Raw genomic sequence first — 15,614 nt, forward strand, 5'->3', positions numbered from 1 at the left:
TATTTAAGTCAGATTTTAGCAATAACAGAGGAAGAAAACACTCTTGTGATCTCAATTATGAGGATGTGCTCCCTGTTCCTTACCCTGTTGTGAAAATCCACTACTCCATCCCCCTCACAGAAAACAGTCATGTGACTAAACGGAGAAGAAGGGAGCTCACATAGCCCAAACTAGATGTCAGAGATACTATTTATTTACTTTGGAATGCTTCCAGCTTTGATGAGCAGTTTGCTGAATAGCACTGGGATGGGTCCCCTAAATATATGTCAGGAATATAGATATAGATATAGATAATTCTTCAAGAATAATTACACATATACTCTATTCTACCGTACAAAATTTTGGGGGTTACTTCTTAAGTAGATTAGGTAAGACTTGGGTAACAATAGTGTGGTCATATACTATATTTACATGAGTATTTTATACATGTGGGTATCTTGTAGAAAATTTGACTTATTGGCTAACACACAATTAACTCTTCTGAAACACACCAATAGACTGCTGTTAGAAGACATACACAAAATTAGAACTACTAAGAAGTTTTAAAATGTATTTTATATTAATCCCAACAACAAAAAAATTCTTACAGTAACGTAAGAAAAAGCACAAACTAGGTCAATTTTCAGTTTATTTTTAAAATATGAGTTTCATAATTAACCTCTGAAGGTGAAGAATTTTAAGAGCTACCCTCATTTTACAAAACAACTAACTGGAGGCCACATTAGTGATTTCCCGGATGTCATCCCGCTAATGAGTGTCAGAATCGTGGCATTCGCTCTGGGTTCTACTACTCGTCTCAAGCTTTCCCACCATAGCACACATCTTGCCCACGGTAATTCTTCACTATGGATCATCATACGTCATTTTCAAAAAAAAAAAAAATTTTATCCTAAACTTCAGAAACTAATTGAAGAAAGAGTTCCAACTGGAGAGCAACTGCTAATCTCAGCTATTTATACAGAAAACTATACTACTATAAAAGCATCCATAATTCTTTTGTATCTTTGTCCTTCCATCACTCGTGCTTTATAAATCCTAAATCAGACTAATACATGTCTTTTTTAATCCTGCCACAGACAGCAGAGCACAGGGGAAACCTCACAATTGATGTACCTACAAAGACATGGTTTCAAACTCAATTAACCTCTGAGCCCCAACCGTGGATCATTCTATCTGACTTTGTTTAGCTTCCTCTACCATTTATTTATAGGGGATATTTCAAGCCTCTGCCACTTTCCCCAAAACTTCACCCAACGACCACTCAAACAGACTCTCAGTCTACTTTTATAGACTCCTTTATTCAAGAAAATTCAAACTAACTCACCCCTCCACCCCACGTCCTATCTCCTCCCATAAGCTTTTTACAGCCACACCAATCCATGTCCTTCCCTTCGACCTGAGGGAGAAAGGCTTCCATCTGTTCCATGTTGAACTTTCCTTCAGCAATTAACTTTATTCTCTCCTGTCACCTCTGGGACTTGCTCCATCAGTTATCATGTTGCTCTTTATAAATACCAAACATCTGGCTCTCTACAAGCTCCTGCCAATCAGTATGTAAACATACTCCCATACTTTAAAAATAATTTTTATATTAAAAAAAATTCCTTGACCATTTCAGTCCAGAGACAAAGTTTTTGTGCTTACAAAACTAAGAGATAGAGCACAAAGTTCTAATCCCAAACTTATTAGTTGTGTGACCTTGGAAAGTTATCACTCTCAAGATCAGTTCTGTATGGGTCCCTTATTTGCACAATAGAGCAATACTCATAATTACTTTATGGTATTAAATGAGACAACGTGTAAAACACATAACATAGTGCCTGGCACTAAAAAATGTTAAGTTTTCAATTCATAATACAATAGCTACTTGTGTTATTTAAAAATGTGTGACTTTGCACTATTTTTTCCCTCTGAAAACACATTACAAGTAAACAATGATCTAGGAAATAGACCATATTAAACCTGTAGATGGGTGTTTTTATAAGTTAGATAGGGGTTATAATTCAACAATTATAAAGTGTATCAGAAAAAATTTCACTTCCAATAATGGAGAAGTAACATTTGCGAGACTAAATCTCCTGCAGATAATAATTATAAATCCTTGAAAAACATTAATAAATAATGCTTTAAAGGCTCTTGAGCACAATAAAAGAGGTAGAAATGGGAGAGGAGTAAACCATCCTATTAGAAAGGAGCCAATAGCATTGGGTGAGATTTGCCCTTGTATAGCTTTTCAACTTGGGGCCACTCCTTATCCTGGCAGCAGAGGGTCAAGCACAAGCACTGGTTTTATGGGCTCAAGGAGTCAAAGGGGTGGGACTGGGGCTGCCACTATGAACTCCACCAGCATCCTTGGTTGGTCCTTGAATTACACATTTATGAGGCAAACTCCACGCAGAATGACAGAAGGTATCTGATCAATGGCTGAGAGAACTGAGCAAAGACCTCAGCTGTAGCCAATTGCAAGGAGACAAGAGTTTAGAGCATGAATCTAACCAGGTTAACTGCCTCCTAGAACAAAATACAACTCTTCAGGAGATAAGAGAATCCAGAGTCTGTACCATACCATCCTTAATGTCCACTATATGATAAGAAATTATTAGACATACTATAAAGAAATTAAGAAGAAGAAAAAGTGATCTGTAGTCCAGAGAAAGTAGTCAAGAGAAACTGGGCCCAAGATGATCCACATTGAAATTAGCAGACAAGGACCTTAAAGCAGACACTTTCAAAGAAAATATAGTCAATGAGTGAGCAGAGGGGGAATCTTGGCATAGAAATGGAAACTATAAAAATAAGAACCAAATGGAAAATCTAGAAGTGAAAAGTATAACATCTAAAGTGACACAAAATTTACTGAAAGGGCTTAATAGCAGATTTGAGAGAGCAGGAAAAAAGGACAATGAATTTGAAAATAAAGCAAAAGAAAGTATCCACTTGGGAAAGCATAGAAAAAAATGAGTCAAAAAAAAATGAACAGCATCTCAGTGATTTCTAGGACAGAGGATAAAGCAGTCTAAATTCCACAAAACTAGAGTTCCAAAAGGAGAAAAGAGAGTAGGAAAGAAAAATATCTTAGAAGAAAAAAATCTTAGAAGAAAAAATGTCTCCCAAATTCACAAATTTGATATAAAGACAAACTTACAAATCAGAAAGATCTCAGCAACCTCAATGCAGATAAATATAAATAGAATTATATCTAGGCACATCTTAGTAAAACTGCTGAAAACAAAGCTATGGAATAAGCTTGAAAGCAGACAAAAATTAAAGACACATTACATACAAAGAACCTACAACATAAATGATGGTAATGATGATAATTATTTCTAAAATATATGAAGCAAAAACTGACAAAAATAAAGGGAGGAATAGACAAATCTATAATAATAATCTTCTCTCATAAAAAAATCTAGATTAAAAAAATCAGCGAGAATACAGATCTGAATAACACTAAAAAGAAACCCGCCTGGCCATTGACATATATACAGCAGAACACCCCAAAACGACAGAAGATGTAGTTTTTGCAGATGCACTTGCTGAGCTAGTAAAAACTACCAAAAGAATATGTTCAGAATATGTTACAAAGTATGTTCTCTGACCACAGCAGAATTAAATTATAAATAAATCATAAGATATTTGTCATATCCCCAAATTCAAAAATAAAACAATAGACTTCTAAATAGTAAAAAGGTTTAAGAGGAAATCACAAAATTAGATTATATTTTGGGCTGAATGAAAATAAAAATACAACGCACCAAAATTTGCGGGATTCAGTGAAAGCAGGGCAGCTAAAGCAGAGGATACAGAGAAATTAATAGCTTTAAATGCTCATATCAGAAGAGTTGCCTAAAATCAATCATCCAAGTTTCACCTTAAGAAGCCAGGAAAGGGTAAGCAAATTAAATCCAAAGTAAGTAGAAGGAAGCAAGTAACAAAGAAATCAAAGAAATAGAAAAGACAAATGACAGAGAAATTAACAAAGCCAATAGTTGCTTCTCATCTAAAAGATTAATAATATTGTTAAACATCTAGAAAACTAGATGAGAAATAGAGAAAAACAAACACAAATTACAAAAAAACAGAAATGAAAGAAGGGATAGCACCATGGAATGAACAAATGTTAAAAGGATATTGTGCCAGTAAATTCAATAAATTAAAAAAACCCAAATTCTTCTGAAATACATAACTTTCAGAAACTACATAAAAAGACATAGAAAATTGGAATAGTTTTATATTTTTTAAAGAAATTCAATTTATGATTAACAACATCTCCCCAAAGAAAACTCCTAGCTTAGAAGGCTTTACTGGTGAGTTCTAGCTAAAATTAAAGAAAGAAATGACGTCAAACTTACGCACACTCTTAGGAAATAGAGGAGGAAATGCTTCCGATTCATTTCATGAAGAACTTCCTTCATACAAAAAACAATTTTTAAAAAAATTTGCCAAAAAGAATCCCTCCTACACATAGACACGAACCTCCTTACTTAGCAAAGCACAGGCAAACAAAATCCAGCAATATATAAAAACAGCAATAAAAAGGTAACCAACCAAGACTTACTTTAAGTTGGTTTAACATTTGAAAATCAATTTGTGTAATTATCATTTTAAAAGAAGAGGAAAAATCATTATTATGTCAATAGATGGAGGTAAACCATTTTACGAAATTCAAAACCCATTCAGGATAAAAACCTTTCAACAAAGTTTGAATGAAACCTCAAATGAGATAAAGGGCATCTATAAAAAGCATAGCTAACATCATACTTCATGGTGAAATATGGAATATTTTCTCCCTAAGAAAAAGGAAAAGACAGTGAAGTCCTCTGTCACTACTTCTATTCAACATTGTATTGGAGGTTCTGGTCATTGCAGTAACGGGGCGGGAGGAGAGAAGAAAAAGGCAGGCAGGCGATTTGGAAAGGAAGAAAATGTGCTCTATTTATAGATAACACTTTTGCTTACCTAGAAAGTCATGTATAATAACTATAATAACTGCTAGAAATATTTAAGTAATTTAGCAAGATCACAGGATACGATGTCAAGATACAAAATTCAATTGAATACCTGAATACTAACAGCAAACATTTGGAAATTTAAAAAACATGATTTACAATAGTATCAAAAAATACTTAGAAGTAAACCCAACAAAACACAGATAAGACCACTACACAAAATGTTGCTAAGAAATTAAAAACTTAAATAAATGGAGAAATATACTATAATCATGGGCTGGAAGACAATTTTATTAAGATGTCAATTCTTACAAAATTAGTCTATAGATTCAGTGAAATTTCAATCCCTACAACACTTTTGGAGAAACCAACAAACTGCTTTTACTTTCTTTTTTTTAATGGAAGCACAAAGGATCTAGAATAACCAAACAATTTTGATAAAGAAAAACAAAGCTGGAAAACCTACAGTTCCTGCATTAAGACTTATATTTAACTGAGGTTCCAGTACAAGGAAGACCAATTGATGATTAAAAAGTCAGAATAGTGCTCAGAGGTTGGGGGAGGGACTTACTGGGAAGCCACTCCAAGAAATTCTCTGTGGTGACAGAAATATTCTGTATCTTGTTAGGGGTGCAGATTACACAGGTATATGCATATTTAAAACTCATCAATATATATACTTAGATATGTGAATTTCACTTCATGTAATTTTTTTCTTAAAAATCTGTAAACAGATATTGAACTGTATATTGGTCTTTTAAAGTTGTATGAATTAGCAATTCTGAAACAACTACTGTGTGTTCTATGCTTGAATAAACAAGTAACTATACTGAAGTACAATGGAAGCTGGGTTTCTCACAGTTGGAGAAAGGAGTCTTAAATAGAGAAAGGACTGGAACATACCCCGTGGATTTGGATTAGAATCAGGGATGTCAGTACGCACTCATGGTTTCATACGGAGAGAAAAACAGACAAATAAAATATAGATACGTGTGTACATATGAATGTGATAGATATATATAATTTTCTAGCTCTAGATTTGTTTCTAAATATCATTTTCCATCAAAAAGGAAACTAGTGCTCCTGTAAGAAATGGCTAATCCCAGGGTTTGGGATAGGGAAAATACACGATGAGCCTGGAGTATCTTGCTGCAAGAAAGTAAGGAAGTACTCAAAGAATGATGGGAATAATCAAAAGGAGCCAGCGTAAAAGGGCTCCCACTGGCCAAATCTGGACAGATAGTGATAGGAAGTTTCTACCTCATGAGTAAGAATCCACGACTCCACACTGATAGAAATCATAAACAAGTCAAATAAAAGACACCATAGCACAGTGGTTAAGTATGTGTACTCTAAAGGCAGATTGCCTGTGTTCAAACCAGTATGCAAACTTGTTCAAATTCTCTCTGGCCTCATTTTTCTTGTGTTTAAAATGGGGATAATAACAGCATCTATTACGTAATATCCTAAGGATCAAATGAGTTAATTCCACAGGGAATGGCATACATTAAGTAAATACTCTGTGAGCTCCTTACATCTCAGGGGAGTCCTTTAAGCTCTCTGGATTTAACCATGCAATCTTGAAACACCTTCGCCCTCCCCTTCCCACCAAGAGTCATTGATTCTCTCCTATATTGACTTCTCCTATAAAGTAACTTCTCCTATAGAGTAACTTCATGTTAATATTTACAGTAACAAATTTGTAAGGATTGTTCAGGTCAGCATACTAGCAATAAATGTGCACTTATTCAAATTTGGGTGATCTGAGTATTAGTTTGTTCATACCCTGTCACAGCAATGTTTTAAATAACCTTTGGAGAAAAAAATATCTCATGAGCTGCTACTGTGTATAAGGAACCACACTAGAATCTACTAAGGCTACAAAATTGCATAAACTCCATTTATTTGATTCTAGTACCTTATAAAATTTTTAAAGAGATGATCAGGTTGCAGGACTATATACTAAGTTAAAAAGCAACCTCAAGTATACATAAATTGCTGAGTTCCAGCTGACTTTGTTATAGTAATATCATTGTCCAATTTATATCTACTCCTATACCCTTTTCAAGTAGGGGCTGAGGGGAATTTTGCATGGAGCAGTATCACCAAACCCTTTTGCAAAAAGCAGTGGATTGTGTGGAAGAGCTTAGAAGAACTAACGCAGCTTCACGGGTAGTGAGAAAGTGGGTGGTTGCTCCAAGAATAGCATCCAGATTGGGAGCCATGAATGAGGAGGCACCAAACACATGTTTTTACGGAATGAAAGTGAAAACTATGTAGGTGGGAGCATAGCGGCGATGTAAAGGCAATTAGTTCTAATTCAAAACGGAAAACAGAAAAGAAAGCAATTATGGTCATTTATAAAATGAGAAAACAGTACATATCTGTCACACCACAAAGTACTCTTATGACATCTAACTGTGTTCCTTATTGCTTCCCTGACCCCCTAAATCTTTTACACTCTTTGCATCCCTGACCTCTTCTCCACCTGGTTACCCCAACCCACCTGCTCAATCCTGGTAAACAAACATATAATAATAACATATTAAAAGATCTTTTTCACTTTCTTTTTTTTTTTTTTTTAAATCTCAAAGGGGCTGTAGCAGCCACTCAGTGGTTTGGGCTCTGCCGTTCTCATCTGCCCCTTCCTCTGAATGGAGAGTTTCGAGAGTGGGAAGGCAAGCTCTGGAAGCAGGGCTTTGACTCATTTCTATGTACATGAATCAGGCAAACTTCCCTCCTGCAAATCTCTGCTCATAGCCACAGACCTCAGTCTCCAGATGCCTCTTGATAACTGCTCTGCAATGCTCCTGGGGAATCAAAATGCATTTTGAAATGTAACAATGAATTATACAAAAAGACTCAGGAATGAGGTAATCATTCATGTGCAAAATGTCCTAAATACTTTTCCCCAAAATATTATTAAAGATGATTCTCAACCATGTTGTTATTGAATGAAAGTCCATAGAGCAATTTAGAATTAAAATATATTTATATATATATGATAGGGTAACTATTATATAACAAGAGAGCACTGAATACAAATGGCAGAATAAAGTGCAATTGTTTATAATATGAAGAAAAAGTCATAGGAAATCAAGTGAACAAAACAAATAATTTATTCTTTTCTAACCCATTTGCCATTTCTTGGGTTGTCTAATACTGGAAATTCCTTCTCATGTTAAGAGAATTCTCCACCTTAGGATTTCTCCCATATAGAAGCTAAACACGTCCAATGGCTGTTTTCTTGGTCTTCCCTGTATCTTACGCTTGGCCAATCACATGCACCTGCCTTAGGCTTCAAATAGGAAATGGATGAGTCAATGAAGTGGGGCCCAGGAAGCCACCACTCAAGACTCAGGAACCAGAGCAGCAATGGCAGTGTGCTGTCTGGCACCAGTGGGGCGGAGGGGCAAGCTGCAGCATCCACCTCTCATCAGTAGCATCACCTGCTGCAGGCTAGCTGTGTAGAGAGCACTTGTCTGTGATGCTGGCTGGTAAGAGCTGGTCCCCTAGGTTTTGCCAGCCATGCTGAGCCATGTTATAAGCCAACTTACATTTCTGTAAGCCAGTCAGTAAATACACTTTCTATCTAACTCAGTGACCATTGGCTTCACCTGCTCAAAACTAAGAATCCTGTCTCAGGCATCTCTTGCCATGCAATTCACCTAATTATACCGAGCTGCCACCCAGAAGAAATTGTATCTAATACATAAACCTATTTTTAGTGTTTTTACTGGTGAAAAGAATTGCCCCCCCCCTTAATTTCCTAGTTATTATTTTGGTTTGTTACTTTTAAAACCTCTGCTTAAATTAAAAGCTCTTTCCTATTTCTGGGCTAAAAATTATGCCTTCTAAATATGAAGAAAATGTTTGAAAATATATAGATTTTCTCCATGCTGTTCAGATAAATTGGAATAGAAATTCTATTAAAAGATGATGCACAAGATTAAGAACAAAAAACAAATATCATTACACCCTGGGTAACTGGCTCAAAATGGGAAGTAGATTACCGGAGGCAAAGTTCCCCGTGATGATTACTCATTAGCTTATTCAAAGTGGCTTTATAGGCTCAGTCCATTTGCCAAATTGACTCTTGTCCAAATTTCCCTGGCACACAAATTACCAGACAGTTAACCCTCCTATTAGTAGTCTCAGCAGGAACCAACGCATGAATGAGCACGGAGTCTCTTCTCCTGCCCTGAGAGGCCAACCAGAGCAGCGCTCAGGCCAAATGTCTTAGAATTACCAAACAGATATGCCCAGCGTCAGATAATAAATACTTCAGTTGTAGATAATGGGGCCTTTGCTTTCCCAGACTTCAGCTCTGGCAGTGATTTAAAGAATTGGACCCATTTAAAATAATGGATTTTTTTTTCCCCTTACTGCTTTTAGATTTCTAAAGCTGCAATTTACTCTATATGCAAGCAAGGGAATGGAAGACATTTGGTTAAAATATTTACTTTCAGAGCTAAGGGTAACAGGTAATTCTGTTAAAAAGATGACTTGGTGTTTCTGCTTTTATCATCTGATGTGATATTTTCTTTATAAATTAAGACACAGGGTAAGAAGAACTGTAATTCTTCTCACACGCTATGATCTACTGGAATAGAATATTCTTTAAGAACAAAAGGCAGCATTCCCTGTCAGAGCGACTCTTCACTGAAACCGCACAGCCAGTGAATCTGGCCATAAAGGACTCCTGTATCCCTGTTATACATGGCAGACAGACCACTGGCTCATTTTATATTAGCCTCTCAGGACCCATAGGACAGAAACAATTTCCTCTCACAACCAGCCAGGTTGGAAATGACCCAGTCATTCAGAAACAAACAGGATGTAAGTTGATTAAAAAAAAAAAAAAAAATCAGCTAGATAATAAAATCTTTGATTAAACTAGAAATGTTCCTTTTTTCCCCTAAAAAAGAAATAAGCAAAATGAATGCATAAAGTAAAATTTAGGAAAGTATGCATTTTTTATAAATTAAATGAAAACAAAATATTTTCTTGATTTTTGATAATGCAGCATAAAATCCAGCATAAGTAATTTATTATGAAATAGCTCATTTGACACGTTAAGAACATAATTGAAACTTAGCCCATCCAAGAAATACAAATGAGTTTCAGTGACATCAGCTGAAATACATTGGCTCTTGCTTATGTGGTTTGTGGGGAGTTTTGAAAACCTCCAGAGACTTCAGTGGTTGTCTGCAAGGCTTTGTAGAGGGTTTGCAAAGTCCACAATAAAACTGATTTCGCCTCACATCTATGGAAGAACTTCTATTCTTCCTATTTTACTCAGTGCTTTAGTTTTCTACCATGTAATGTACTGAGGAAAATGTATTCAACACCTATACCAGAACAATGGCATTCATATGTTAATGTAAAGATATAATTACAGGGAAAAGACACACATACTAAATGACAATATCATAAATATTTATAGGGTAGTGCATTCAGGTTAATTGTCAATCAAGTGTTAAGTGTGAGATACCAAGCATTCTCTGAAAGCTGGAGTAGCGGCTCATGCCTGTAATCCTAGCACTTTGGGAGGCCAAGGTAGGAGGGTCACCTGAAGCCAGGAATTTGAGACTAGCCTGGGCAACATAGCAAGACCCATCTCTACAAAAATTTTAAAAATTAGCCAGGCATGGTAGTACGTGGCTGTAACGCTAACTATTCAGGAAGCTGAGGTAGGAAGATTGCTAGACCCCTCAAGTTTGGGGGCTGCAATGAGCTATGATCACACCGCTGCACTCCAGCCTGGATGACAGTGTGAGACCCCGTCTCAAAAAAAAAAAAAAAAAAAAAAAAGAATTTTCTGGAAAAAAAAACAAACATTTTAATGTATGCTTTAATAATGGTGGAGGAGAACATACTATTATAGTTTTAATTCTAATCATACCAGACAGGATTAGCTTCTTTGACTTCCTCACTCTCTTTTTTAATAAAGGGAATCATCAGTCTTGGCAGAATATCGATAGGACAAATTTTAAATTTCTATTTCCTTATGGCGGATTGCAGTAAGTTTTTATCAAGCTTAGTACTCTCTGAAGCATGTACTCAAGGGCAGGAAATCTGTGTGTGTCGGTGGGGGATGGAGGAGGGGCGAAGCAGCTTGGTTTAAATGAAACACATGTGAGCAAGAGGCTAGATGTCTGCGGCTGACATGGCCATCACATCCCAGAGGAGAGTCTGACACTAACCAGGACTTTCAGATGCCACACTGTGAGACTGGGTATACCATGCAAACTTTCATTCTATTCTCCTCATGCTATTTTCCAAAGAAATAATAAAAATCAAAATCATTTCTAATTGTAAAATATTTTAGGCAGAGATGGATAAAATGAGGTGGGGAGGCCACCACATGATCAGAGAGTTCTGGCTGCATTGCCAGATTACCCACCTAGCAGCCAAGAATGTCTTATGGAACTAGGAAGTCCAAAATCAATATGGATATCTTAAAGAAAGTATCAAAGTATCTATTATGGAAACACAATTTCTCTGTCACACTTCCTTTATGGCTTAATGTTGAGTTACATTTTAAACACTTTAAGTTACATTTTAAAGGGGACAGAACAATCTGCCAGCATCTTGCACTTCTAAGTATTTATTGCAATCCTTCCTGGAAATATAATATTTAAGAACAAACAACAACCTCAGAGATGGTTTCTTCATATGACACTGTGTTATGGGGAAAATAACTGTTTGAAAGCCTCAATACCTTCTTTTGTCTGCTCTCAGCGGCAGCCAGCTGTGTGGACATCCTTTCTTGCATTTTTCTGCAGTGGGCCATGACTGCTTCCAGGATGGAGAGGGGGTTGGTACAAACTGGCTTCTTCTCTTTGTCACCAGCACCTGCTTCATAGTCTCTCTGGAGTGCCAAGAATGGGTCGTTGAGATTGAATCTCCCATATCGTTCCTGGATAAATACCTCCTTCCTGCGAGCCTGTAACAAAATTAGAGAAACGTATTGAAGAAAGAAATGAAAATACACAGATATTTATAAGAAGGTTTTGTAATTAGTTTTCCAAATAGCATTCACAACTGCTGTGAGTTGATGGCTTACAACATCAGGTGGTGAGATGCAAACGTGACCCCCATTCTCTGACTAGCTGGCATGCCATTCAGACTGCTTTCAAATTTTCTTCAAGAATATTGTCCTTTATATTGCAAATGATACAAATATAGTTTTTCCCATGATGCCATACTCCCCACCAAGGGTCTAAATTTAAGGTGTAGTATTTTCTGATTTAAAGTAAAATCAGAAATACTGATGATTAAAATAACTTTTAGCAAATGTTCAAAAATAAAATTATCTCTATGTTAATAGAATTTATATTTCAAATAAAAATTATCAGGTTGTATCACAAAAAATAAATCCCCTTATACATTTCTTATAGCCAGAAAAAAATTATAAGGATATTTGCTAAAGAAGAAAATACTTTATGACATGTTTATATAAAAATAAATAATCACAGTATTCATATTTTATAAAGCTTGACCAACTATAAAAACCTTCAGAAAATTTTAAGAAGTGCAACTATCTCCTCATCATTGAAGGGCATTAAAATGTAGTTCACAGAATCCCTGGAAAGAATGCAACCTAATTATACTCTAAATGTCAGTCCATCAGTGACAAAGTTAATTTCACACCCATGTAATGAGCACCAAATGCGATTTTCTATAATTAACCTACCACAGTCTCTGCATAAAATGGAAAATAGCAGCAGAAATATATTGAAAACTAGCCACATTTTCCTAATTCAGGTCATTTTGGAGTAGCCTCTAGAAAAAAAAAAAATTGTTCTATGTCACTGCCAGTGGAAAAAGCAAATTACAGTAAGTCAAGCTTAATTGTCAAAATGTTAAACACGTTTTCTAAGGAAATATTACACACAGTTCCCCACTTTAAAGGCAACTGCATTGAACAAGCAAACTTTTCCATTTTTAGGCCATTGTCAGCAAGCCAACAACTAGATAAACACAAGTGCTCTGACAAATGGGAAAATCTAACATTGCTTTTCCTATTACCAAATTAGATTAAGAAATAAAATTTACAAAAAAATCCAGCTTCACCATTAAATTTAAGCTAGCTTTCAAAAGATCATTTTAAACTTAAAAGCTAACAAGGTTTATGAGTTAAAAGCATTTGGTGTTTTTAGATTCTTCAAATTCAATTATGTAATCAATATACTGAATAAGTATCACTTGAGAAATGCAATTTCAAAAGCAGTTTCATTTTGTTCACGTTTCCCTTAATATTTATTAAATGTGATGGTTTTTCCCCTAACTCTGGATGAAAATTTGGATGGCTGCATGGTTTTCCTAATCACTTTAATAAAAGTCCCAAGTCCTAGGGTCACTTTAAGTCATAAAAACAGTCTCAAATTGGTTATTAGAATATCCATCTTCATTCAGGGGGATGGTAGCTTCTCTTTCCTGGCAACCTTTTTCAAAACCTTGTCCCCTCCCTCCTTTCCAAGCTGTTTTAGTCCCTTCTGGGTTTGAAGGGACTGGAAGTGGATGAAAAAGGGGAGGTGACAGGAGCAGGAATGCTCTACTTGCCTGATTCCGTTGGTCAGCTAGCTTTATCCAGTGGGGCGAATGTTTAAAACCTTCTCTTTTCCCATGAAGTGCTTGGTGACTTCTTTAGAGGACCACGCCCCGCCCCCACCTCACACTGCAGGGGCCCCTTCATCTACAGCTTCCTTGATATAGGCCATAAATTTAGGACAGTCTTCATAATCTGCATGACTCAGTGCAAAATCAAAATGTGTGGCTCTTTGTTCAAAAATAATTAAGACTTTCAAGATGGCCACAGCACAGCACTTAACCCGTCACGGAGCCCTGCTGAGTGCGTGGCCTCTGCGACTGCACAGGTTGCCTGCCCATGAAACCAGCCCCGCATATGCTCTTTAGGTAGCGTCTGGAATCCAGCTTTAGTTGGCCGAGGTCTCATGTTCTCTCCAGACTTTCCTACTGAATAGGTCCTGAATTAATCTCATTCCCACTCTTTGCTGCCCATGGCCCAACCTGGTCTGCAGGAAACACTCATGAGAAAAGCTGGGAGTCGGCACAAGATGACAACTGCTGCCACCTCCCCTTCACTTCCACAGAATGGCTGTCTGTTCAGCCCCACCTCCGCCCAGCCCACCAAGATCTGCAGGAGAAACCAAATCTATTAAGTCATTAAACAGTCCCTTGAGTCCTTTTTCTCTTGACTTGAGATGAAGGGAAAAGCAACTGGATGCGGCACAATTTTCTGCAGAGAAAGGCTCTTTGATAAAAATCTTTCTCTTGAATCTCCAACAACTGTATTCTTTTATACCCTTAATGTAGGTAAGAGGTTTAAAAGTCAAAACTAGATTTCAAATATTTCTTCTGAAAATGTGTCATTGGTCCTCACTTTAGTATCCAATATTTATCATCATGGGTTCCCCTGCTGAAGCTTACATTTTAACAACCCATTATAATTACCTGATGTCTACTCACCCATCCAACATATTTTATGATGTACAATACTTATAACACAAACTCAAGCCATTTCTTAACTCAGATTGAACTTTTGATAAATGGGTTAAAATTAACTTTCACATAAGAGGTAAATACATATATCATGGACCCATTTCCTGTTTTGCCCAGATTTTATGGTCTAAAAATATTTAATATCTTTTGTTTTTACTAGTGTGAAATAGTTTTGTGTGTATTTTTGTTGTGTTTGGTTTTATTTTAAAATTATTAGTTTTAACTGACAGTCACATTGTGACATTAAGTGTGGGCAATTTTTTTTTTCTGCTGAAAATGTATAATTATATGCATACAGGATCACTAACATAAAAAAGCCAATTAATTTGTTTTACAAATATGGTCTGACACTTACAATGAAGTACAAGATGTGTACATTAGATTCCTTTAGGGGTAGAAACGGGGGCGGTGTATTTCTTGCTAATTAGCCATGTAGCTATGTTCCTGACATTTTTAGTTTTCAAAGTTAGAGAAGTTAAACGGTCTCATTTGTTGTCTAAGACTGCAGTCCCCAACCCGTGGACCGCCGTGGACCAGTACTGGTCCAAGGCCTATTAGGGACCAGGCTGCAGAGCTCTGCTACCCCTTCCCTGCTGAAAAATTGTCTTCCACGAAACTCAGGAAAAGTGGGGTGGGCTGCACAGCAGTAGGTGAGCAGTGGGGTGAGTGAGTGAAGCTCCATCTGTATTTACAGCACCCCCCCACGTCCCATTGAAAAACTGTCTTCCATGAAACTGGTTCCTGGTGCCAAAAAGGTTGGGAACCACTGGCTAAGACACCTTGTGTTTTATTTCACTTTTTTAAGACCTTAAATTATGGAAACCTCAGGTAAAAATGAATGTCAAGAACCACGTGTACTTCAATAACATTAAACTGACCCCTGAACTCATGTTTATTGTTTTCAGAGATGTCAGCTAATAATTTTATTCTATCACCATATACAAATTTGTTTATGTATGTTATACATAGTCAACATGTATTTTTTATATTCTTGTCTTACAGTAGGGTTTCTGGAAATAATTCTAAGGCTTAAAATATGGGGTTTTTTTGTGTACAGCTTTTTATTAGGCTTATAAATAAAAATGCAATTGCCCATCTTGATTTCATGGTAAAAAGTCACAGATTAAATAAGAATAT

At 36.3% G+C, this 15,614-nt stretch overlaps 1 protein-coding gene across 4 annotated transcripts in view; it reads right to left on the reverse strand.

Moving 5' to 3' along the window:
* The window catches only part of CTTNBP2 (cortactin binding protein 2), a 144,241-nt gene that overhangs the window by 71,810 nt on the left and 56,817 nt on the right, over positions 1-15,614 (reverse strand). For all 4 annotated transcript variants that reach the window (XM_069461480.1, XM_069461477.1, XM_069461479.1 and 1 more), the window contains exon 3: positions 11,674-11,898. Coding sequence is in view for 2 of the 4 variants with exons in the window: in XM_069461477.1 (XP_069317578.1) it covers positions 11,674-11,898 (225 nt within the window). In the remaining 2 variants the exon portion in view is untranslated. The remainder of the gene's footprint in view (positions 1-11,673; positions 11,899-15,614) is intronic.

The sequence above is a fragment of the Eulemur rufifrons genome, chromosome 29 (assembly GCF_041146395.1).
Source record: "Eulemur rufifrons isolate Redbay chromosome 29, OSU_ERuf_1, whole genome shotgun sequence".
Lineage (NCBI taxonomy): Eukaryota > Metazoa > Chordata > Mammalia > Primates > Lemuridae > Eulemur > Eulemur rufifrons.